Source organism: Seriola lalandi, unplaced genomic scaffold, assembly GCF_002814215.2.
Source record: "Seriola lalandi dorsalis isolate HSWRI2012SDOR001 ecotype SW California unplaced genomic scaffold, Sedor1 jcf7180002054855, whole genome shotgun sequence".
NCBI lineage: Eukaryota > Metazoa > Chordata > Actinopteri > Carangiformes > Carangidae > Seriola > Seriola lalandi.
The window spans coordinates 1,027,200-1,053,870 of record NW_019525408.1 but is presented as its reverse complement, the minus strand read 5'-3'; the positions used below and the strand labels follow the sequence as shown (position 1 = coordinate 1,053,870).

At 40.8% G+C, this 26,671-nt stretch overlaps 2 protein-coding genes across 4 annotated transcripts in view; one reads left to right on the top strand and one right to left on the bottom strand.

The window, feature by feature from the left end:
- Nucleotides 1-14,474, top strand: part of LOC111670476 (5'-AMP-activated protein kinase subunit gamma-1-like) — a 27,464-nt gene extending 12,990 nt beyond the window's left edge. The window contains exons 5-17 of one of the 3 annotated variants that reach the window (XR_015438530.1): nt 1,693-1,744; nt 2,875-2,981; nt 3,802-3,883; nt 6,050-6,108; nt 6,230-6,275; nt 6,388-6,442; nt 6,536-6,662; nt 6,918-7,083; nt 7,183-7,220; nt 7,327-7,473; nt 7,569-7,662; nt 9,840-9,932; nt 11,701-14,474. Coding sequence is in view for 1 of the 3 variants with exons in the window: in XM_023427196.2 (XP_023282964.1) it covers nt 1,693-1,744; nt 2,875-2,981; nt 3,802-3,883; nt 6,050-6,108; nt 6,230-6,275; nt 6,388-6,442; nt 6,536-6,662; nt 6,918-7,083; nt 7,183-7,220; nt 7,327-7,473; nt 7,569-7,662; nt 9,840-9,871 (1,005 nt within the window). In the remaining 2 variants the exon portion in view is untranslated. Of the gene's footprint in view, nt 1-1,692; nt 1,745-2,874; nt 2,982-3,801; nt 3,884-6,049; nt 6,109-6,229; nt 6,276-6,387; nt 6,443-6,535; nt 6,663-6,917; nt 7,084-7,182; nt 7,221-7,326; nt 7,474-7,568; nt 7,754-9,839; nt 11,350-11,700 lie in introns of those variants that run through there. The other 2 variants (XR_015438531.1, XM_023427196.2) reach the window with 2 other exon arrangements.
- bcl2b (BCL2 apoptosis regulator b) overlaps nt 13,591-26,671 on the bottom strand; it is a 25,703-nt gene continuing 12,622 nt past the window's right edge. Inside the window, exon 2 of the mRNA XM_023427209.2 lies at nt 13,591-16,395. Coding sequence (XP_023282977.1) covers nt 16,258-16,395 — 138 coding nt within the window. The 3' untranslated portion in view covers nt 13,591-16,257. The remainder of the gene's footprint in view (nt 16,396-26,671) is intronic.

Below are 26,671 nucleotides of genomic sequence, written 5' to 3'. Positions count from 1 at the left end.
AAATCTCTTCAATTCAAGCTCTGATACTTCACCATGCAGTTGTCAACAAGCCTGTGTTTGCACTATTTGCTCTGAGCATCAGTGGCAGAACAGAAGGTGTAAATATTGTTTCAGCACTGAGGCTATGTCTCAAACCGTGTTAGATGTCAGCTAAGTGGCTGCACAATTGATTGTTACTGCAAAAACAGCTGAGAGCAAATTTAGTCTTTTGTCACAAGACTTTTCTCTGAAAGTTTATTAGGATTCAGGCAGTCTGAGTCAGGATGTGAGACCAGACTTCTACAGCTAGTGAGGAATGACTCCATGGCTGTGCAGATTTAATGAATAATTATCTGAAGGTCTGTCTCGACCTGTCTGCTGTGAGTGATTGTGGGTTCTAGCCAGAGTGGCTAAATCAATATTTCATCACCAGCATTGTATACTGTTGATATTAACACCCAGTCAGTGCCTGTCAGCCTTTCTGTGTCCCCTCCTCTTCCATCATACATAAATGGAGGCTCACAAATAATCTTCTGATTTGACTTTTTGCCAAATTTATTTTTTAAAGCAATTTATTTAATGGATTTGTGAATGTCTGCTTCCCTGGAGTTTGCTGTAATACCAGAGCAGGCTGCATGCCTGCTGTGATGCAGCAGCGCAAGATTTATGAAAGCGCAGGAGTAGTTTTTGGCAAGAGAAGTGCTGTGTCACCATTGCAGGACGACACCGGGGACTGTTTAACATCCCAGCACCGGTATACAGGCTTTCTCATACTGCTGCAGTGGCTTGTTGTGAATATACTGAATAAATTAGGGACTATGGGAAATCATGTATACACAAGCACACTTTGAGCATGCAAATATCTCAGCATGACACAGCATATGTCATGCTGGGAACTTGCCTGTGCTGTGTGTGAGATGCAAAAAGCACAATTTGCTTGTCATTTTCTCATCTTCCTGCTGCTGCCAAGGACCAGAGCTGTAGAGTTGTATCTGTAGATCTCAACCATGTTGCTCGATTTGTCAGACGAAATGAACAGAGGATGTGACTAGGCATCCCCAGCTTCTTGCTGCTTAGCAACGTAAGGGATTTCCTAATATGGTGAAGCACCCAGGTTGCTCTGCATGGAGGGGTGTGTCCACAGTGCGTGGAGCTTCCTGCTTATTACCCCCACGCTTCATGCGAGAGAATTTTTCCTGCGGTGAGTTATTTTTGGCAGATTATGGCTTTAACAATGAATTCATCTGGTTTATTGTAGTGGGACTTATTCTGACACGCATAGTGAAGTGGTTGTTTTGAGCAGCGTGTACGCATTGGTTCCCCCTACTGCAGCAAATGGATCAGGACTGTTCCACTCCGAGTTTTGAGGGGTGTGTGTGTAGTCTATTAATAATGTGCGACTAAAGTTGCAGCTCCACAGTACAAGGTGTTTGTCACGTTACCTGTGTATATTTAGCGGAGTTGGAGGAGCTTTATGTAATCGGTAAAACGCTGGTGGCGCACGACGGTTTTTTTTTATTTTTATTTTTTATGTTTGCGCACCACAGTTGGACTCGATGTGACCGGTCTGCTGGGGCCGCTGGTGGAAAGTCGCTTCAGTCTGCTGTTAACTCACAATTCACAGCAAAGTTTAGTCGTGTGCAACCGTGTGTTGTTGTGAGGATCCGCTGCACTCTTCACTGCAAACTTCTGCCTTCTCCTCCCCTCTCATAGGTCTACGGTCTATTCGAAGGCATGCTGGAGAAACTTGAACTAGATGATGATGGTAAGTGTCCCGATGCGGTATTTGCTGACCTACTGCTCTGTTTTTACTGGCTTCAACGCAATTCGTCCTGGCTTAATGTATTGCAAAGATGATCAGGGTATCATTGGTATTTCAGTGATGCTGCCAGTTTAAGAGGATATTTTACCAAGTCACAGATGTTAGAGTTAAATCCGTTTTAAAGATTGTGTTGACAGTGCGATACATCCGCTCTGATCTGTGTCATATATGTAAGGGATTCCCTCTCCAGCCTGCTGACTTCACCGGTTCGTTTATAACACCCGTTCTTTTAAATGTCTAATCATTGGTTTAAATGGGAATTTAACGCAGTGGTATCGATGAAGGATGACAGATACCGAATGCTAGAGAGACTACAAGATATTCAACAGGCCTTTCCTCTACATTTGATCATGATGCAGCATATGTTTTAGGAAATGATTTTGATTAGTTGATCATGTTGTCTGTAAAATATAAATACATGAAGTCCTCTGATTTACTGTCTCATGATTTAATTAGATTGAATTCAGAAAAACTTTATACAATCTTGTTTGGTCAAATATTCCAACATCTGGCCTCCCAGATCAACACACACATAGACAGGAAAAGAAATAAGACAGTTAAAGGCTGTGAGCTTAAAACTACATATACAATTAGCAATGCATACATTAATAAATGAATACAATTTTATTAATCTAAAAGATGCAATAATATCTAACCACTAGTCCAAAACCTTTATTTTTATAATTTACAATGATTTGAAAAGAGGAGAGTTGCAGATCTTTACATTTATTTAGCTAGAACAAACAATTATTTTAAGTCAAACTAATCCGCTCAGTGTTTCTCCACCACATGTAGGAAAAAATTACTGTAATCTTCAAAGTGCATCATCTATGACGGATATAAGCTCCTACAGTACTTTGCTTCCCATGTTTTTCCACTGTTTTTGTGCTTGTTGGTGCTTAAAGCAGAGTGTAATTATCAGTGAGATGGAGCAGTAAAGTGGCAGTAAGTGGTCCAAAGCGTAATGGTTGTTTAGGCTCTGAGAGTGTGTTTTGTTTCCAGGCGCTCATTATATATTCCCTGTGAGATTTATTCTTCCTCCAAAAGTATTTTCCTGCCTTCTTTACTTGCAGCTGCTGAACCTGAGAGTGATATTTACATGCGCTTTATGAAATCCCACAAGTGCTACGACATCGTCCCAACAAGCTCGAAGCTGGTTGTGTTCGACACAGCACTCCAAGTTAGTACTGATTGTCCCTATGTCTCTGTATTTGCACTTCCCTTTTCGTGATAGCAACTAAAATGTATGACAAATGGTTCATTTAGTTTGTCAAAGTGTGCTGCACCACAGTTGCAGCAGCATTATATGTGATAAAGTCAAGCCTATTTCGTTGAAGAAGAACCATTTATAATATATAATAATAGTATTATTTTGTTTATGGACCACCTTTTCATTTACAGTAAAAACAAAAAATAAAAGTAATAAATTAAAAAAATAAGAGAAAAATACCATATATGATTTTGAGGTCGCTAGTCTTGAGAACTGAAACAGCTTAAGTTAATGTTCAATAAAATCCGAAGGGTTATTTTGCCTCAGAGCAGTTTCTTTGAGTTGGATTGTCATAAAGTTGTTAAACAGTAATCCTTTGGAGCTCCGGCCTCTTTGATGTGTAGATCTTCAACCACTAGATCCACTGAAGCCAAGGGTTAAAAACCCTTATCTAAAACAGGTGGAAATACTAAAACCAACACAAAACCAACAGTAGTTTAAAAAGCACTTCAAAGAGGTTTGTCTACTGGTGAATGTGATGCAAACAGAAAAGGTCTTCAGATAATGATCAGGGCTGCAACTAAAGATTATTTTCAATTAGATATTAATTTGTTGATTATTTTTTCACTTAAACAGTCTATGAACTGTCAAGAATATTGTAAAGAATTCCGATACAGATTAATAGACTGTTTCAGCTGTAGAAAGGATAGTCACATGTTGTGAAGTTTGATCTTTGATCTATGATCTTATTGTATAATCTAATTTTCTCCTTTCAAATGTTGCTTGACAGGTTAAGAAAGCGTTCTTTGCCTTGGTTGCAAATGGTGTGCGAGCTGCCCCACTGTGGGACACAGAGAAACAAAGTTTTGTGGGTAAGAACATTCACATTTGTTAGGAAATGTACTTTATGGTTGTTTTTGTTTTTTATGTGTTTTCCTTTCACATACTGAAATAATTGTGTTTACAGTGTCTCCAATAGGAAATATACAGAGAGGGGACACATTAAAGGAAAAACCTGAATAAATGAGTGGAGAAACATAACAAATGCAGCTGCTTCCACACAGGTGCACTGCCTGGCACAATTAACCTTCAGCAGTCACTGATCACGGCAACGTGATCAAACCAATGGTCAAAATAGCCCTTAGACTACTAAGAGTTTAACAGCCAGTCATGCTCTGTGACAGGTATAAAAATGCTGAGCAGGCCCAGTTGATGTTGATTTTGTACAAAGATGGCAAAAGGAAAAGATCCAACTGACTTTGAAAGAGGTTTCATTGTTTGGGCGTGGATGGGCGGAGCTTCGGTCACAAAGACTGCTCAACTGGCTGGTGTTTCAATAGGTACAGTGACTAAAGTGACATCTGCATTTAGATCTACGGGAAAGACGTCAGTAAATAGGGTTGGAAATTGCGGTTGACAGAGCACATTTGATGACCGGGATGCTCATGTGTTAGTGCAATATGTAAGGAAATATAAAGAATCAACTGTTCATCAGGTGACTGAGAACGTCAGTGCAGCACGTGATCAGAGTGTGTCAGCAAGAACAGTTCCATACAACTAACATAGAGAGGGATACTTGTTCACTGGTGCAAAAACCACAGGCAATAATCTTTTAGAAATGTGGAAAAAAGTGATATGGTCAGATGAGCAATCCTTCATCATATTATCCACAAGTGGGCGCGTGCATGTGTGGTGTACACCAAGAGAACGGTACAGGCCTGAATGCTTGATCCCTGCAGTAAGGGGATCTGGGGGCTCTGTTATGCTGGGGGAGGCCCTTTTCTGGCATGGTTTGGATCCACTTGTCCTCTAAGAGGGAAGGTGCACTGCAAATCAATACAAAGTGGTTCTGACTGATCACCTTTATCCTATGACGAAACATTTCTATCCTGATGAGAGTGGTCTCTTCCAGGAAAATGATGATGATGCCATCCGTAGGGCACGAGGGGTTACTGAATGGTTTGATGAGTATGAAAATAATGTGAATCATATGCTATGGCCTCCAGAGTCACCAGATCTCAACCCAGTTAATCACCTATGCCAGATTTTGGACCAACATGTCAGACAGCACTCTACACTACCATCATCAAAACACCAAATGAGGGAGTATCTTTTGGAAGAATTGTATTCACCCATCCGGTAGAGTCTCAGACTTGCATAATCAATGCCAAGGTGCATTGAAGCTGTTCTGGTGGCACATGATGACCCTCCTTACTAAGACACTTCATGTTATTCTTTTTTCTTTAATTTGACTGTTTCCTAGTTGACATTTATCATTTTTATGGATCCGTCTGTGTTTTTTTAAAAAGTTGCTAAATCATAATAACATTAATACTTGTATGTATTTGAACCAAAAAAGAAGGACGAAAAGGCTTCCACACTCTTTGCACATTGCAGATGTAATTGACTTGCTTTCAGTCAAATGCCCTCTCCAGATAAGACACAATTTAGTTTTATAAAGTCAAAACTGCCATGCTAATTTTTATTTCATTATTTCCCTTAACTGAGATGGAAAATGTGCTTGCTGTGCTGGTGCACCATTGCCAACACAGACACAGAGGCAACGTTGTGTATTAATGCCGCTGGTCATGGCTAGTGGAGCGTGATGCTATATTGAGCAGAAGTCATTAGAGCTGCCATAAACCATTAAGCACAGCAATGACTCCTCTGTATTGACCTGTGCTCAGACAGGTTGGATGTAAGACTTAGCAGAACGAAAAAGGAAAAAAAAAATCTCTGCAGACTCTCCGAAAAATAAACCCTCTGCTAGTAAGAAAGTGCCAAAAACGAAACCAATGGTGAATTGGCTTTGTTGTGCCGTGCAGAGTTTATTGCAAGTCAGCCTGTGATGAATAATGAATGCCCAGTCAGCGTGAGGATAGAGCAGAGGCGGGGAGTCAGTGATGTGTTGTTTGAACCACGCCCTTGTAAAGCGCTGTCTCTTCTACCCAGTTGCACAGTGCCTCCAGGCATGGCGCTGTATGTGTATGCTGTATGTTTATAGATTCAGTGTGTTTCAATGCTGGTTTCTATTGCAGGAATGCTGACAATCACAGATTTCATCATCATACTACACAGATACTATAAGTCACCAATGGTAGGTCCACTTGGCAGATATCGTTGCATGACATTTGCTTTTTTGTCACATTGGGGATTTCTCCCTTTTCTTTCTTTTCTTTTTTTTTTTACACCAACTTGTTTTATTTGTTGTCTTTCAGGTGCAAATTTATGAATTAGAGGAGCATAAGCTTGAGACATGGAGAGGTAAGTGTCATGTTTATCCTGCCATGTTCTTGTAGGATGCATGAAGTAAGATTTTATAACTGTTTTATAAGCAGAATGTAAAATACTTTAATATTTCTTTTGTGCTACACAGAGGTTTACCTTCAAGCCACATTCAAACCTCTGGTCAACATATCACCTGATGCAAGGTTTGTGTGTCATTGAATCTGTTTAGGTACATATTTGTCAACAGATATTATTGTGCTGCCTGTAACTGATCATTGTGTTTGTTGTGTCTGCAGCCTATTTGATGCAGTGTACACCCTCATCAAAAACAAAATTCACCGGCTGCCTGTCATCGACCCAGTCACAGGGAATGCACTTTATATTCTCACACACAAGAGGATCCTCAAGTTCCTCCAGCTCTTTGTGAGTCCAACACAATCTCTGTCCTTCCATCTGTGAACTAGTGATAAACCTGCATGTTCTAAAATACTATGGCTGATTATGATTCTGTTGAAAACTTTCTCATCTCCCCTTCTGCTTTCATTGTCTGCTGCCCCCTAGTGGTCAATGTGGAAATTAATAAAATGTGACTTTACCTTGATGAACTGGGAGGGTGATCTCATTCAGTGTGTCTCTGTCTCCTTGTATGTCTGTGTGTGCGCAATCTGTGTGTCCCAGATGTGTGAAATGCCAAAGCCAGCTTTCATGAAGCAGACTCTCGGGGAGCTTGGCATTGGAACGTACCATGACATTGCTTTCATCCACCCGGACACGCCCATCATCAAAGCACTCAACATCTTTGTGGAGAGACGAGTGTCTGCTTTGCCAGTGGTGGATGACTCGGGTAAGATCACAAACTCTAACTCTAGTACTGACACTATATTTTATTAATATTACGAAATTAACTTTGTTACTAACTGGAATTGTCTTGGTTCTCTTATAGGCAAAGTTGTGGATATTTACTCCAAGTTTGATGTCATTGTAAGTTGAAATTTTTACAGTTTCTGCAGAAATTTGTAGTTTCTAAGCTGCTCTGTGATTTATTTTTACTTCTTACATTTTCATGTTTGTGTGTGTCTGTGTGTAGAACTTGGCTGCTGAGAAGGCATACAACAACCTGGACATTACAGTGACGCAGGCTCTGAAACATCGCTCTCAGTACTTCGAAGGAGTCGTGAAGTGCCATAAAATGGAAACAATGGAGACCATTGTGGACAGAATAGTCAAAGCCGAAGTGAGACTGACTCTGACGTACATACAATACATCCATTAAGAAATAGCCTTACTACTATTTCTAAGTTCATCTGTGAACATGTGTTTTTATGCCAGGTGCACCGGTTGGTGGTGGTGGACGAGCGCTCCAGCATAGAGGGCATCGTCTCCCTGTCGGACATCCTCCAGACCCTGGTACTCAGCCCTTCAGGTATAGATGCTCAGCATTGATAGCCCCAACTCCCCTTCTGTCCTGGACCCTGAACTCTCTCCCCCCCACCTGCCCTCTAACTCACCCCCAGGTAGGAAAAGCACCGGTTTTGCTCATGGCTGGCTGTAAGGAGGCATGGTGCCGCCCGTCCAACGTCCTGTTTTTCCTGCAGGATGCCGCTGTGTGCAGCAGTGTTGTGTGGATTTTTGTGTCAGGATAACAGATTTTTCTGTCATTCTCAATCAGCAAAAACACTCACCGACAGAAAAATATGCTGCTTGTTCAAAAACAAATGCATTGAAATATATTTGAAATGGTAAATGTGGTAGTTGTTTTTCAATATACAGTGGCTTAATAGTATGCATAGAGATTATCAGTTTGGTATAGAAGATAGACAGAGTGAGGGAAATGGTCTATACATATAGTGCAGGGGAAAACATCTTTCTCATTCTCCAAGTGGGTTAAAGAGGAACTCATGAAGCTGTGGCTCCAGAGTGAGCTGTGCAAAGTCTGATAAAGTCTGATAAATTTTGAGGTCACCATGTCTAGTGGAGGCTAGAGGCTCAAAGCTACATCAGCTGTCACTAGTATAATGCGCACAAATCACTGACCTTCAGCAGTCAAGTGCTGTTGTGGGTTATTTAGGTGTTTTGACAAAAAAAAGGAGAATGTGTCAAATAAAAAAAAAAAAAAAAAAGACAATATCTCTGGCTCTGCTGCATTGATTTTGATATTGGTGTTTTTTACACTGATGACTGATGAACTCTGTCCATTACACAAGATGAGTCAATTGTTACTACAGTAAACCTTTGGTTTACTTGTAATTGTGGTTTGTGAACAAAAACAAACCAAACCTCCAAAATAGTTACATTTTACATTGTGGTGGTGTGGATTGCAATTGTTAGTTTTGAATGTACACTGCCCGTTTTCCCTGATTACATAAGTATGGGCTCCTTAAATAACCATCAAAACAATCTATACCCTACATAAAACAATGCCTTTTAACACACACACACAATGTCATCAGCAGTTCTTCTCACATGGAGTAGGCTACAGTTGCACTCCTGCACTGATCACTCACACCAACTATGGTTAGCTATTACCAACTATAACCCAACAAACAAAGTGGGTCCATCATTTTTGTTAAGTTTTACACAATATTTTCACTTAAAAGAACTTGCCCAAGCACCATGTCATGGCCAGCCCACCCTGATAACTAGTTCAAGTCAAATGTTCGCTGCCTATAATTTTAACCGATGAGACCAAATCCAAACAGTTCAAAATTTTGGGGTCGTGCACCCAACCTCTATGCCGAACCTGTCTGATACTGACCACATATTCCGCTCTGTTTTGCCAGTAGCAAGCTCCACTTTGATGTGAATGTTTTGTGTTGATACGCTTGAAGCAAATAACTGACGCTTGCATAATTCTAGTGATTTTAGCATTGGAGGTTGCTGTGGGTTCAAACTGTCACTCGATCAGCGCTGTAAAGAAAACACGACATGCAAGCATTAACTTTCTATGTTCTCTGTTTTTCCACACAGGGTTTACTGACACTTTTTTTTTTTTTTTTTTTTTTTTTTTTTTTTTTTTTTTTTTTTTTTTTTTTTTATCATCTCATTTATATTTTTGCATTCACACAACTTCAGGTTTTATGAAACTAATCAGTCTGCTGCAGCTTCTCACTGGGTGAACAAAGTCCAATGGGGCAGTGGTTGAGGGCTTCAAAAAGAATGATAAATCTTGTTTTTGAAAGCAGGAAGATCTGTTTAGACATTTACATGATGTCCAGATGAAAAGCTGGCAAATTATGCCTACTCCTACTTTTATTGACTTTATTTTTGCTGGTTGTATCCTCACAGAAATAAAGTCATTAAAAGTTGCTGTAAAAACTGATTTGTGAAAAAATGTGGTGCAACAAATGATATATGTTGAAATAGGCGCATCATGGTTTTGCATGCTAAATGGGATTTTATTTTTTCAAGTGAGATCCTGCAGCAGAGTGGGAAGTTTCCCAATCCACTGGTGAAATTGTGTTGGGCATAATTAATAATGATGAAAAAATTTAAACAAAGTTTGGGTTAAGTAACAGTAATCCTGCTTATTTTACAATATGTTCATTTATTATGGGTCTCTGTCGTGTCCTAACTTGTTCTCTCTCTTCTTCTCCTCACCAGATGCCTGTAAGGAGGAGAACCTGACTGGGTGAGAGGGAGGAAGCGTCAGCAGAAGTGGAGAAGTGATGGGAATAAATAAGTTTGAAGGTTGAGGTAGGGAACGTGAGGCTGAGTGGAGCCAGTCTGAAGGTCCCAGAAACACCTGCAACTGATGCACTATAGAGGCTTGGAAACCAAAGAGAGCTAGACAGCTGAGTGAAGTGGAGTCCCTGCACTGAGGATTGATTTTCTGAATTTTTATTTTTTGTTGTTGTTTGAACACTGATTAAATGCACACACATACATTATACTGTATATATACACACACACACACACACACACACACACACACACACACACACGCGCACACACGCACGCACACACACAGATGCATTATGGTTACCTGCGAGGGGAAAGGCATAAACGACGAGACAGGTTCTCATAAATTTGGGCTGTTTTGGGTTGTATAGTTCTGATCAAGCTGATTTCAGTCACATTTAGTAGTTGATGCTGAATGTCGTTACCTGTAGGAAAACTTTATTTTCCCCAGTACTTTCCTTAGAAAGGTGAACATTCACAGATTCAACTTATTGTTTGGTAGCAAAACTGCACTTCACCTACAGTGTGGCCATTTTAAGACTGTTGTTTTTAAAGGAAAAAAACAGTTTGCCAGCACCAATAGGGAGCACTCAATGTCCACTCTTTATTTGTGCCTTTTGTTTGCCCTGTCCACACCAGTTTAAAACTGACAGTATTTGTGTCCTTTTGAATTTTTGTTGCCAGAGCAGTGCAATTATTTGTCATTTTAAAGAAACTGATACGGGAAGGATGTGTAATATTATAAGTAGTTGGTAGAATTCACCTTCTACTTCTTTTTCAGTCTCTGTGACTACAATTCAAAACCATGTCAGAATTGTTAAGTATTTTTGTTAAATAAATCTTATTCTGAAAATAATCAAAAATCGAAATCATTTTGACACAAACATGCAGTGGTCAGAGGCAAATATAATTGTACATTAATAAGGATTCTCTCAGCCAATAACCATGACTGAGTACATCTCATTCATTTTACGTCAGTAGTGATTAAGAGTCATTGTTGTGACTTAAAGATGCAAGATGGAGAATGTCTTTTTAGATATTTAAAAAACATTTCTTACATTTATTTTCCAGGGTTTTGTTGCTTCAGATAATTCAGATACAAAGATGCAAGCAAAATCGGTTATCTCAGCTGTAGCTCGACAGGACTCATCTCCATCTTCGACTGTAAATAGGATTGTTTTTCGGGAAACGTGTCACAGAAAGCTTTATTTTTATGAATGTGTCAACATGTTTAAAGAGGCCACAATTTTAATGTTATTTTTGTAAATATCTTGTGGCAATATGTCCAGTTCAAAGAAACTTTGTAACAGATCAACATGTACTGTAAATGTGCAAGCATGAGAAACTACACTTCAGCAGTATGAATGTTCTTTGTTTTACTTTTTCTATTTTTCTGGCTGCAGAAAAATAAATGGACACTGAATGTACTTTAGAGCTGTGGTTCATACTGTCTTTTACTGTGCACATTCATGTAATATTTGGGATAAATATTATGTATATCCAGGCTTTTTTGTAAGACTAACCTCCACAGTTCTGTCATCGTATTGTTAGATAGGCATAAAAACATCATAGTATAATAAGGCATAAAAGGTCATAGTATGGTAAGGCATTAAAAAAACAGGATAGGACGTCATAAAATGTCATTGTAAATTAAGGCATAAAAAGTCATAGTATGATAAGTCATAAAATAAACGGCATAGTATAGTAATGCATATATATAGTCACAGTATACTAAGGCACTGGGTGGGACAATTAACTTAATGTGCATGTTTTTGGGTTGCAGGAGGACGACGCGGAGAAAGCCCGTGCAGGCATAAGGAGAACATGCAAACTCCACACAGAATGGCCCCAGGCCTGGGATTCGAACACAGAACCTTTTCACTGTGACGCCAGTTCTAACCACTGTCACACCGTGTGGCCCCATCTCAAAGTCACCCAGTATATATGTCTGTGTGTGTGTATCAACATCTTGTAGGGCATTTCAAGTGCTCTTGGGGGCCCCCTGGTGGCCACGGGGGCCCTAAGCAGCTGCTTAGTTTGCTTATGCCTTGGGCTGGCCTTGAGTCACACATCACTCCTTCTACGCCTGCTCTCTCAAGCTCATTACCGTATTTACATGCTTGTCTTGCACAGTTCTTGTAACATTTCTATTAGATTGAATGAATCACACGGCCAAGCAGTCATCAACCAAAGCTGTGAGCTGTTGAGATTTCAGCCCTGGAGCCTTTTCTCCTTATGGCATGCTGCCCTGAGGATATTTTAGAGCAGGGGTGGGCAACCGTGTGCTGGGAAAAGGTTTTTATTTCAGATGAGCACTACAGCAGCTGATAGTTTATCCTCTATATATGCATATCTATGAAGATGATAGGCTCAGTGGAATCAGCTGTCATTCCCTGTAGCTAAAGAAGAAATGTGTACTCTGTGGTTGCCTGGTGTTGTAAACTCCTGCTGGATTATTTGTGTGTGTGTCTGTGTGTGTGTCTGTGGGGCAGCCACAAGGTGACGCTGTAGTACACAATTCAGGCAATTTGAGGTTTCAACCAAAATCCGTTTCCACAGTTGTAATAAGTAACGACCTCTTTCTCATTGAATATTTACATTCCAATAAGAGATGAATGTCCTCCAATCGGGGCTTTTTTTTTTTCTTTTTTTTACTACTTTCAAGGAAATTGTAAGATTTCAGCAGGAACTTTTTATTGCAGTAAAGGTTGTCTCTAAATGAGGCAAAGATACCAAGCCTGGATCTGATGGACTTCCAAATGAGGGATAAAACTGGACCAGACTTACTCCAGACAATCTGCTATGATCTCCCGATCTCCCCTGTGATACCCAGCGCTGGGAAAGCCTCTTCTACACCTTGTAGCCCTAAAGCAGAAAAGGCAGGAGGGCGTCTCTAACCTCCCCCTCCTCTTCTCACTGCCCATCTTTCTCTCTTTCTTTATACACACACACACACACACACACTGGACTCTCTTTTGAAAGTCTAGGGCTTGATTTAAAATTCCTCTTCAGACCGTGTCATGCATTTTATATGCATGGTGAGTGGGGGAGAGAGAGGAGGGATTGCGTGGGGCTCCAGCCCAAATGAACTTCCCTCCGCTCTTGGTCTCCTCAGGGATATATCCACACACTCACACACACACATACACACACCACCACTTTCTTTCACTCCTCTCCCCTCATTTTCTCGCACCCACTCAACTCTTTCAACATTAGTTTTACTGCATCATGCTTTTCACAAATTCCACTGAGCAGGGAGAGTGCCGTTGCCTTTGAAGACAAGTGTGATCAGAACAGAGGCAGGGGGTGTATAAAAAAAAAAAAAAAAAAACCTGGCCGCAGGGCATTTGGGGTTTTGCACTCGTGTTTAGCAGCTTGTGGAGCAGAAGAGGGAGGCTGACAAGTGCAGTGTTTGGGGACAGCTTTGATGTCTGATGGGGTGCGGCTGCTGCTTCTGCACAGTCCTTCACAAGGAGACTGTCACGTTGACACAAGCAGGCTTACATTTACAGTTCATAGCTGTGGATAGATAACAGACAATCAAAAGAGCTCCGTTGATACACTGCTCACCACCTTGGCATCTCTTATTCTCTTTCTGTCCTGCTGACATGCACAGAGATGAAACTGAGAATTGATTAAGAAAAGCAGACGCAACGTGAACTTCAGCTGCAGCTGCTTGAGAAATCTGGTTTATTAGGAACAATATGATCCCACTAGCTTATTGTGGATATTGCAGTAAACAACAGAAACACAATTCACTTTTTTTTTTTTTTTTGAAGTGCTACAGGTTTGCGATTATAGACATAAAACAGTACAGCAACCATAGTGCCTACATTCATATATGCACAGAGAATATAAAAATTACAGTATATTGCTGTTATGCTGTTCCTATTCCTGCTCATGATTCACCCTCTGTTCCTCTCTTACATACACATCTCTGGAGTATCAAAGAGCTGTTGTAATGAGAGTGGTGTGTTGTTTTTTTTTTTTTTGTTTTGTTTTTTTTCTTTCAGTGAAGACTGACAAGATTTAGGTCTGGCAGGTCAACATTTCTTACAGATAAGCACTGAGTTATCATTGGAGCACAAAGCTGACAAGTTAAGATGATATAGCACAGTAACACTAGACAAACCCTCCACAGAGAGATCACAAAACCTCACTGAACAGACTCTCAGTGAAGTGAAGCGACATGTATTCTCATTAAGCTACTTTTGTGTTGTTTTTTTTTTTTGTTTTTTTTCTGTTTTGTTTTTGTTTTTTTAAATTAAAGATTAATACAAGTTAACTTTGGTTTCCAGCTCTCTAGAACTATACTGTTAATTTGTGGCAGTTTAAGCTGTAGGTAAGAGTTAAATCGACAGCATAGCAGCCTTAAGCCAATATTAATACGACACAGAAATTCACTTTTTAAAGATTTTTGTTGTTATGATAGCAGCCAGGAAATAATATAGTTACAGTGTGATTCCATAGAGTAGAAAAAAAGTGGAGACAACTGATTTTTCATCAAAGTACTGTTAAAAATCTGTGATCTGGTACCTCAATAAATACAAAAAGGAACTTCTTTGTTGTTATTTGTCATCTTCTAACCTATTCTGTTCATAAATATGGTTACAAGTAATATTTATTGTGTAAAGACAGTATCTTTCATCCATGCAACAAAGAAGTTGAAGATTTTTAATAACAGAAAAAAAAAATCACTTTTCCATAACCAACTACAGTATACAAAAAAAAAAAATATTCTGGAGCCTGTGTGAGCCTTTTCCAAAATTTTCTATCAGACTGTAACACAAGACGGACATCAATAAAATAAAAAAACAAAAAAACAGGCTGAAAGGAACAAATCAATGACTGGATGCATTTGCAGACTGGAGAGAAGGGACATCTCAGGTTCCAGCACACGGGACACACTGACTCTAGTGCTAAAGTGAGACCCTGCTGTCGTGGTACTCCACTCAGTCGTCTGTGGCCAAGCGAGGTTTTCTCAGTCCACGTCCACAAGACTTTGTCAGAATGGATTCTAGCATTACAGGGTGGCTGTGGGGGCCTCAGCAGCTGGAGGACACATGTGGACAGGGTCAGCTGAGTGAGTTAAGAGTAGGAAAACTGCAACAGAGGTAGAGGATAAAAAAAGAACTGATAGCTTTTAGAGTTGCTTTAGAGCGTGTTTGAGTTTTTTGAGGGGGAATAATTTAGCAGAGGTGTGGTCTCGTTTACATCGCTTCGCTTGAGGAATGCATTCTTAAAATCTTGTCCGTTTATGTTGCAGGGGCCCACTCCCATCTTAAGATGCAAAACACAGTCTTTATTTTATTTCTACCTCACGCTTGTGCTCTGCTCATCATTTCTCTATATATTCATCAGCATATGACATTTTTCTGCAACAACAGGCTTCTTCCGTGTGTTTTTTCACTCCTTAAAATAACCATCTTTCTCTGCTGGGGTTTGGCATGTTGCAAAAATTAAAAGTCAACATTAAAAAAAAAAAAAAAAAACGCAATCAAAGAGCTTTCAGAAACTTCCAAAAGCTGAGCTCAGTCTTCCACTGGTCCATCCTCTATTAAAAGTCCAGGGAAAGTATAATGGTGCAGTGTGTTCAGAGTTCACTGGAGCCATCTGAGGAGTGAAAGCAGCAGACACACTGCGCTGGTTCGAGCAAGCTGTTTCCATTATACATTCTGAGCAGCTGTTCTGTGGAGGAAGTCCTTTGAAGGACGGCTGCAGGGGGGTAACTGGAGTCCACAGTTCAAACGGGGTTCTTCACCCTAACAAGCAGGGGCGTGGCTGAGGCCACTTCCTCTCCGGTGTGGGGGGCGTCATCGTCTCCATCGTCATCATCATCATCATCATCATCATCATCATCATCATCGTCCCTGCACCCCCATCATCAAGGCCTTCAACTAGAGGTCTCGCATGAGCTCTGACACATCATGCAACGTCTACACTAACACTCAACGTTCATGCTATAACTAGTACAGAAGCAGGCAGAACAAAAAAAAAGAAAAAAGGTAGATGCATACCACTGATCGCTCCTCTCTCCTCAGATGTAGGCAGCTTAGAGTGATTACATCTAAGCTGCCTCTTTTCAAGACATCCCTTGCTCTGTATGGGCTGCGCATCTGGTTCTTTCAGTTGTTTTGATTTGTGTCTGTTTTGACACGGAGGGGCGAAGAAGAGGGAGTTTTCTGAGAGAGGGCTTTGAAGAGAGCCAGATTCGGAAAGAGTCTGAAGGTTGTCTCTGAGGGGTCAGGACCGTCTTTAAAAAGGAAAAAAGGAGAGGCACGAGGAAAAGGAGGAGGATGTTGAAGAATAAAGTCGAGCTGATAGAATACAGGGGCTCGGTTCACTTCTGTGTAAGGTATGCTCCGATGGTGAGGCTCGCTGCCCCGAGTGCAGCCAGGCCGAAGACTGTCTTGATGGAGGGCCAGGAGCAACTGAAGACGGACTCCCTCTGTCTGTCATACAGCTCCACAAAGGCATCCTGGGAAACAGACAAGAAGAGAAAGTCAGACAGTTAATTGGGCTCTCAAAGAATATGTTTTTACCTGTGTTTTTGTTCTTGCATCAGTTGGTTATCTGTTGGGTGTAGTCTACTAGAAGACACCATAATAGATAAGGCTGAGATGTCTATCACTCCTACTAAAGACATGCAGTAAATCTAAATGCACGGTTGATTCATATATGGCTACAAATATATATTTTCATTTTATTTATAAAAAAAAAGGCTCAAATTTTCTGGCAACATTTGGCCACTGTAGTTTTTAGCAAATGTTATTCAGACAGGAATAAATAGTACATTTGATGTGGACTATTATACTGCCACATGTTCACCATAATAAAGGAACATGTCAAACAGTGTAAATGTGTGGATCAGTGGTGTGAATAGTTGCTGGACACAATGGAGCTCTGTGGCACAGAGGAATAACATTTGCCTTTGGCTACATAGACAATACATGTTCTTAGTATCAACTGATTATTGGTTTTGGTCATTTCATGAAAATATAGAATATCAGCTTCATTATCCTTTGAAGGGTTGATTCACACATTATGAAATTAATTTGACTTGACTTACCACCTTCGATGCTGGCCATTCAACAGAGAGATAATTTGGGTTTCATTTATCTAGGTTTTGAGATATGTGTCAATACAATTGGAGTAAATGGAATTTAATTGCTGGTGCTCACAGCACTATGTTTAAACTTTCAACAGCAATATATCCAGAGTAAGGGTCTTCTTTTACTGGATAATACAGGGACTGTTTTTTCATTAGAAAGTATTAAACATGTTCAAAGTCAGGCTTGTACATTGTTTGGCAAAAGAGAAACATTGTGCCTTTAAAATCAACTTCATTGCCTCAGAAGTTTTAAAATATACAAAATTCCATTCATTTGCATTTTATTGGGGTCACAGTAGAAAAATTAAAGAATGAAAGACAAATATCTCAAATGCCTCAAAAACCAGATACCACTAGAGGTAAGAAACAAAATCTGCTTTTTTTTATTAAATATAGTTTGAGTGAACTTTAAGGCATGGGTGGAAATAGTGTTATTACACCCCTGCTGCAAGCAGATCCATTACTGTTCATCAGCTCTCACACCCTCCTACACACAACTTCAGACCGCCCTCATACACAAACACACAACACACATAGAAACACACATTTACAAACATGGGAATCACCAAAAGAGCCTATTCGCAACTACAGATCAACATAAGCATAAATATATTAATGTAACTCAGAGGGGGCTCTGCTTTCTGCTGCTAACAGGAGTTTTTAAAGAGGTCTGTTACAAATTGAGAATGTGTGAGTGTACGCAAGGCCTGCACAGCAAACACCACGGCTCTGTGTGTGTGTGTGTGTGTGTGTGTGTGTGTGTGTGTGTGTGTGTGTGTGTATGTGTGTGTTTGTGTGTGTGTGTGTCTGTGTGTGTGTGTGTGTGTCTTAGGCGAGGAAATACAGACATCTGCTCATAAGCAGTGACAACAGGAGCAGCTGGACAGGAAGTCATGGTGCTAAGCCTCACACAGACACACACACACACACACACACACACACACACACACACATACATATACAAGTAGATTATCTTGAACCAAACTACTACAGTGTATTTTAAAGAGAGCAGTATCCTATTTAATATCAGCTCTTTTGTTAAGAAGCTAACCACATTAGTAGCAGTGTGTTGAAGCTGTACATATGAGCTCCTTTGATCCATTGAGTTTTTTAGTTGTAGCTTGACTGTTCTGTGTGAACAATGGTGAATTGTTAAGGTTAATTCACTACAACACTACTGTGTCAGTTCCCATGGGAATCTATTATCATTTTATTCTAATCTATCTTGATTTAATTCCATTTACCTACAGTAATTATGTTTTGTGTAACTCTAACTGGAATGCACACGTTTTAGTCGACCTTGATCTAGTAAAACCAAAACTGGGTCATTATACTCTCCTTCACAAGTGTCATATTTTAATATACAGTTTCCTTTTATCAAACAAAAGCCCACACAGGACTAAAAAAATGAGATATCAAAAGTATTTCCTGTTTCCTTCTCCTCCCTTCCCGTCCTGTGGCATTCCTGAGGCTGGGGGCCAGTCAGTGACACAGAGGAGGAAGGATCAGCAGTTTCTTCCCAGTTTAGATCCTCTGGTGTCAAAACACACTGCACTCTTAAATCAGCTGGCAATGGCTTTAACCACATGGCATTTCCTTTGTTGCAGCTGAGCGATTTTAATTATCCAGGGCTAAAACCAGCCAGAGTCTATACAGCCATGCTAGCTGCTCTGTAAGAACGCACTTCAAATGTCAACATGCTCTCAGTGACAATGCTAACATGCTAATGCAGGGCAGGTAAAATTTTGTTTTGTTTAGCATGTTAGCATGCTAACATTTACCAATTAGCACTAAACACAAAGTATAGTTGTGGTTGATGATGATAGGAATATCAGTAGTTTTGGAGGTGTTCATATTGCCAAAGTATTGGCAATATTTGGCAATATGAACCCCGCCCCCCTCCAGGATTCAGGTACCTGTTAGAGAACAACCTCTTCAGTCAGACCTCCAGCTGAGGTGAACATGTTGGTTTTGCAAAAACACTGCCCTCATCCCTTTTTTTTTTCCCCACTTCCCTCTGGAAAATAACAGTTTGCTGAGGCAACAACACAAACCAGCTTCTGGGTCCAGCATCAAGTGCATGTGACTATGTGACTGACCACTGGCCAGGCTCGACAAAATGGCAAACTCATGATGCGTGTCCTCGATATGTCCCAGACAGTCAGCATAGATTATCATCTATTTAAGTCTGAAACAAAAGCAGGCCAATTACAGTAAGAGGTTCATAAGAGCGGTGATGGATGTTTAAAAGAATTCCACAAGGACATGGACGGTAATAACTCCAGACTGACTCAGGGGAGAGTTGGGAAGCAGAGCTAGAGGAGGGAGGGGAGGAGGGGTGTCAGGTGGATATCATGAGACTGAGGCATGCTCCACTTCAGCTCCTGGAACTTTTTCACCCACACGTTAGCAAGCAGAGCTGCCACAACCATGTGAGCAGTGTGAAAAACAAACCTTTGCACTTTCTATTTTTTCTTTCCTTCCTGTCTCTTCTCTCTCCCTCTTTCTCCGCCTGTATTGACTGCCATTATGAAAATCTGAGTCTTTGAAGAAGATAATAATGAGCATTTGGCAAAGGAGGACACAGACGGATGACCGGGACAGTAAAGGACAAAACATCTGCATTCATCACATCAACAAAAGACTCTATAATCCTCAAAAACTCATCTTTGCCCTGCAGCAAACCATCTGCCATCAGCAGCAGGTGTGCATCTGGGAAATAAAGTCCAGGCTGCAGCTCTCTACAGTATTCATTTTTTTTGGATCAATGGCTTTTAAAAGGTCACAGCCGCCCTACAGAAGCCATGAATCCAGTGGGAAAATGCCTAGCCTGGTTTACACACTCCCTTCCCTTCGTTTCTACTGCACACAATGAATCCCTGGGAGAGGCACATACAGAGTAAAGGAATCAGACTGAAAAGCAAGGACTTGAGAGGCTCCCATACTCAGCCATGGGGTGGCAACTTGCTCCCTGAGTGTCATGGTTACCCAGACTGGAAGCTTCACACATGATTTGCTTTTCCCACCAGCAGGAGAGAGCCTGTCCCCGACCTCTCTGATTTGTTTTTCACATGATTTAAACCTCTGGGTTTTGCTCAGTGCCTTTCTCGTGGACACAAAAGGCATTTTACACTGTTGTCTTCCTCGGACGGCCTTACGCTATCTTAAAGGCAACAGGAAATACCAAACATTTACCAATTCCTTTGGGCATCCCCCTAGCTACTGGGAAAGATCGCTTGGCTTGTGTGGAAGATAATGAGTCATCTTGTGCACTTGGCTAGCTCCCTTAAAACCCCAAGCAGCGGTCTGCCAAAACAGAAAAATGATTAGGCAGTCATCTCTGGTTTGGGACATTTCTGTGGGTAATTGCGGGCAGACTCAGACTGAGAGAAATGGATGTGGGTTAAAGTTCAACTTGTAATTAAAGTGCCTGTTGTGGCTTCACTGCTATATTCACCTCTGAACTGGGCCTCTCCCCATGCTCTGTTAATTTCCAAAGCATTCACATAGTAACATACTTATAATACTGCATACGCTGCTGCTCTTTGATTTTCTAATGAGCCTCTTGCAGATTTCACCGCAGCTAATTAAAGTCAAACAAAACTCCCATTTCATGAGCCACAGGGAAGCAATGGGAGATTTAAAAAAAAAATGCAAGAAAGGCATTAGTGTCCTTCGTAATTGATCTGTTATGATCAAAATATACTCTTATATCTCGCTCTTTCATGTGTGCATATTATTATTTTATGTATGAATGCATACGCAGATGCAAAAAAACCCCAGAAAAAACCCCAGCTCTCTCCAGACACAATAGGTGACAGGAAAGCAAGCTCTCGTCTGGCAGCAAGGTCACGTTCGATCAAGTCTCTGAGGTGTCATCCATCGACTGGCCTGGCGAAAAAAAGAGATGACGGAGGAGTTTGTTTCAATACTCATTACCCGGCGAATCCCCCTGTGTCAGCACCAGCAAGCAGCTTGGAACTGAGGACACTGAGCCCTTCACTACTCTGTGACAATACTGCAATACTTGGAAACAACAGCATCACAGCCAAGTGATGACAGTTGGGGGAGGGGAAGCTGTGAAAATCTGGATAACACTCTCAATCGATACACAAACTTTTAGTGGATCAGACTTACAGAGCAATAATGCTTGTTTAAATGTAACATCCTTGATCTAAAACACATACACTTGGTGCTTAAACTATTTTTTATCGATTAGTCGATCAACAGAAAATTATTCACCAACAATTTTGTTTGCAATGGTTCGAAATTTTGAACATTCACTGATAAAACTGATACCACTTTCATGTTTGTCTGTTAAATATGAAGCAACCACCAACACCCGGTTAGCTTAGCTTAGCATACAGACTGGAAACAAAGGGAAACAGCTAGCCTGCCTCCATCTGAAGGTAACAAAATCCCTCTACCAGCACCTCTGAAGCTTTCTAATGAACACAATATATTTTATATGTTTGTCAGGCTACTAGCAGAGACTCCAGGAGGTTACAGTTCCTAGCTTAGAAATGGATGGCACATAACATACGTAAAAAACAAAACAGAAAAGTGCCATTTTTCCACCTTATTTTTCACACAAATTAAATATAAACATGATACAATTAGAAAGCAAAACCCGTACTTCCCAAAATGTCAAAGTATTCTTTTAAGGTATTTTCCAATCAAAATGTCAGGTAATTTTTGGAGGCCACCTTGATTTCTGGGATCTTGTTACAGGCAGTTTTCTGACTGTAGTGAACACCACATAATTAATCAGATAATCAAGAAAATAATGAGCAGACGAGACGATAATGAAAATAATTATTAAATGCAGCTCTTATCCAATGGATGGTAATTAATTTCATAATGCATTTTTAAATTAGCATAGATACATTAAACGACCTCTCTCGTGAGCGAGATGAACAATCCTGTCTTTACAAGTAAAACCATGTAGTACAATTTCTTTCTGAAAGACATTTTCACCTGATGCAATGGAACTGGATATCATTTTAATTTGAAATAGTCAGGGAATTAAGCACAAAGGGTGTTTAACCTTTGTAGCCTGACAATCTACATCCTTTAAAAATGTCAGGCCTTTTAAACATTCCCCATAAGGGAAATAACAGCGTTTTAAATGGCCAGACAATATGGTAACTGTGGAGTAATATCAGTTGTCTGATAAAAAGAGATCAAAAGGGGAGTCCTGACTTAAAACAAAGGAAACAGGGAAACCTTTTTAATTTTCCTCCACTCGAATTTTATTGTAGACTCAGGTTTCATACAACAGTCATTACACTGGACTCGAGTGTAAAGCCAGAAACATTTTTGACGTTGGATGCTACCCTAAAGGCTCATAAATATTCAAATTTGCGTCAGCAGCAGCATTTGTGTGTTTACAAAACAGCACGCTCTCCCATGGGAGCGAGCCTGCTCCACTGGAACATGAAACGTGATCGCCAGTAAATCACCCACACTCCTCATGACAGTCTGCGTTTTTTTTTTATTGTCTCCATTATTCATTGTCTAAACCGCCAGATAAATGAAGACTGTAACTTTACACATGAGACTTTGGTTTCTTAGGAGATGAATAATGCTTCAGTAAACTTGGTTTTTATCCCATCACAGCAGCGGCGGCAGGAGGAGAACAACTGGAGTTAAACTGTCCAATTTGTGCAGAAGCATCTTGTCTTCCTGAGGTTTTTGGGGAGGACAGATAGATTTCAAACTCACAAACATCCCTATTCACCTAACCTTGACTGAGCAGTTATACGATCCTTATTCTTGCTGAACCCACTGATTTTTATTGAACAGCTTTGATCCAACATGAAATGAAGGACTGGGTGACCTTGCAGGCTTAGAGGAGTGCAAGTGAGCGGATGGATGCCGAGTGTGTTTGCTCTCCTGTCACCTCCTCTCCCCCTGCACTCCTGGTTTATTGGTACCTCTGCACACCTTACTGAAGCTCAGACTGTATCATTTACAATCAGTCACTTCTGCATGCAGAGCGAAGCAACATCAAAGCAAAAGGAAAGCCACGGGGAGACAATCCTTTTCTCTCACAATAAATCAAACAATCTTTGCAGCTCGCACAATATGTTTCTTTTCTTCTTTAAAACAATCCAGCCCTGTGATTTTGACCTTGAAACATATTTCAAACTTAACAATTGATCCAAACCCCTTTACAATTGCCAAAACTTGGCACAATGGGTTCCTCAAATAGATACAATACAGCTAAAAGGGGATGTCTGCCTCATCTGAGGATGTCTGCCCTGAGCCCATCCGGCCCTCAGCGGAGGAGGAAGTGACAGAGTCGAGCCGGACAGAAGTGGCATGGCTGCTGTGCTGCTATAAATATCAAGAGGCTTCATCTCAGCTTCTGGTTCAGGGCTGCCCGATCTAATAAAACATGTCTCATCTCTGCTGCTCGGCCCATTTAAAAGGCCACTGATGACGCGCAAGAGAAGAGAATGGAAAAGGGCTGCTGAATCATCATCAACACGTGTGGAGGCTGGTGTGTTTGGAGTGCATTAAACCTGGCTTGAGTGGCTTTCAAGAAAAGACAGGATGTCTGCCACTTTAGTGTCTAATAACTCGGTGTTCTCTCCAAGGAAGCCACGCACGGTACATCAGCTGCTCCAGTGACGTGTTTTGTGGCTTCAAAAATCCATGTAAGCAGTGTGAAAGCCAGGAAGCTGCGGTTTCTTTTTCTGAGATAATTGTGTGTAACTCTCCATCCTGGGTTGTTTTGTTCAAAATTCGCACTCAGGAATGCGAGGGCACTTGTATAAAGAGCCACTTGGTAGGGAAAAGTAATGTCTGTGGCATTTAAAACATGCACAAGCACTCTGCATGTTTTAAAGGACAGTCCACATTTCCTATTCACTCTACAGTTTCAGTTAATGATTAGACACCTCGGTAAAACTTTGACATTTCAAACTGCTTTATCAGCTTTAAATCAGCTTTTCGATTGCTGTGTACAGGAACTAAAGCACCATTTATTTCTGGCGATACAAGGGAGCATGAGAGCCCCTGTTGCTGAACTGTTCTGCCGGATTGGTTCAGATAAAAACCTCTGATAGAGACCGTGGGAACCAGAGGATTCCCAAGAGGCCTGTTGCTTCTCCTGTGACAAGCACAGCCCATGGGAGCAGTTCATTTCCTGTGACAGGGGCGGCACGCTGCTTCAAGCCTTAAAAGTCACATCCACTGACCCCTTAAGAACTTGAGACCACACAACTACATCTCAGCTACAGTGCAGCTGATAATAGACTGACTGATCTGAGCTAAAAATGACTTCTGTACATGGAATAGTGAACGAGATGTGTGGGAACACCATCTGAGGCATACTCGACGTGAAGCACATGCTGATTGTTCTGAACTTGCACCAAAAAATGAAGTCATTTGCTTTGGGATGTTCTTGAAATAATGCATTGAGCTTTGCTGTTATTGTGGTTCTTGCATGCTTGCATCTGAGCTTTTTTCTTTCAAGCCCTGATGTAACAGAGTTACACAATCCTGATGTTCAAAAAAGGGGCTTTTCAGACATCATGATTGGCCAAGTCTTTGTAAAAGGCCTCAACTGTTCAGTTAGTGTTAAGTCACTTCCTGTGCCAGATGCTGTGGGGATGACATCACTGTCTAGTTTGAGACTATGGCCTCTCTGTGGTAGAGCCAAGTATGGTTAAATCACAGGCTCTGTGTGGGTAACTAGGGAAAGACTAGAAGCAAGCCAAACATGTAGTCATACTAATACCGTGGAGGAAGGGAGGGAGAGCAGCAGGGGAGAACTACAGTTGGTTAGACACTGTAACTAAGAGATTTGTATTTGTTTTGAACCATTAACTGACTCCTAAATCTTAGCCCCAAGTCTACGAAAAAGTAAACCGTAACAAAAGAGCAAGTTTTATGTTCACAAAAAGCGGCAATGTTGTGATTTTGCCTTTGATGAAATCCCAAGTTACCCCCTGTAATTTAGGATGCATTGCCAAACAAGTCGAGTGTAATATCATTTAATAGAGAATTAAACATGTCAGTGGAGGAGAACGTATTAGGACATCAAAGCTATAGACGCCCAGCGCCTCTCGTAGTCTCCTCTTTCATACAGGAGACATCTTGTAAAGTCGGCTGATAAATGAAAGCTTGTCAGTTTTGGCAACAACACGATACTGGAGCGTTTACATGGGGCCAGGTTTCAGGTTAAGCTGTGTTCTCCGTGTACCCATGTAAATGAGATAGGCCACAGTCTGCGACAGGACATGCTGCAAGCAGAGCAGAGCAGATCGAGGATCTCAGATGTCCGATAATGTCAGAGAAAACAATCATCTGTTTGAGGTGCAGCTCCCTCAGGAACACCTTTGAAGTGGGGAGAAGAGGAGCCGGAGCAAACTGAAAATTTTCCACAATGTCACAGTAAAGGCATCTGCTGCCTGTGGTGGAAAGTAACTCTGTACATTTACTCAAGTACTGTACAGTTATGTTACTTCATTCTTCTACTCAACTGCATCTTAAAGAGAAATATTGCACTTTTTATTACACTACATTTATCTGAAATCTGTAGTCACTTTTCAGTTTATGCTTTAACCAATTTGTATAGCAAAACAATGTGTTTTCTTCTTTCTTCTCTGATTAATCATTAAATGACTCTCAGATTTGTTCCCCTTTTGAAGGGCCCGACTCCTCAAGCTGGGACCCAGTGGACTAAAAGACTAAACTACTCAACTGTGTATGAAGTAGGCTAGTTACTGCAATACTAGCTCCACCCTGACCAGCTACAACAATGAAATCAGGCTTGTTCACTGAGCAATTAGAGGTAGCACTTCTGTACTTCTACCTAAAGGAGCAATTTGTAAGTTTTGCTACTTCTACATAGCCAACGTTAGCATCAACAGCTGATTACTTACCAGTCCTGCCAAGAGCTTCAGCCATTATTGCGTTTACAAGACAAGCCATTATAATATGCCGCTGCTTCTTCAAGGCAGATTGGACTCTACAGTGACTCTGTATCAGAAAGTGACAAGACGGGCCAGCCGGACTGGGCTAGCTGGTTAGCATGCTAACTTTAGTCGAAGAAAAGAAGTGATAGAAATAGAAGTAAAACAATACTGTTGCTTTCCACTGCTGGGGACAGCTCTTGGTGAGTAAAGGAATGAATTTGATTCTGAACTCGTAACATTTTTTCTCAACTGGTAAGTAAACAGCTGTTAATGCTAATGTTGGCTATGTAGCAATAGCTTACAAATAGCTCCTTTAAAGTTTTGATGACAGGACTTTTACTTGTTTAAAGTGTTGTACTGACACTGTTACTTTAGAAAAGTGCGGAAACTTCCACCCTTGTCTGCTGTTGTCATACTTGCATCAGGGGATTAGAAAACAGAAGGTATCATGTGGGAAGACAAAGCAAAACTCAATATGGGAAGGAAAGAAGCTTTACCACAGACTGAAGGCTGAAATTGTGAAATGCGTGACAAAACTTCTCTATCCTGCATGGAGCATGAGGTCATTTAGAAACAGGGGGGAGGGGAAGGAGGAATTATTCTTACACAATTCAACTTCAGACTGAAAAGTCTAAGCAGATACCCACAGCCTATGTTCTGGTATTCTCTCTGATTTTCAGCTCTAATAAAGACAATCTCAGAATGAACTCTCCACT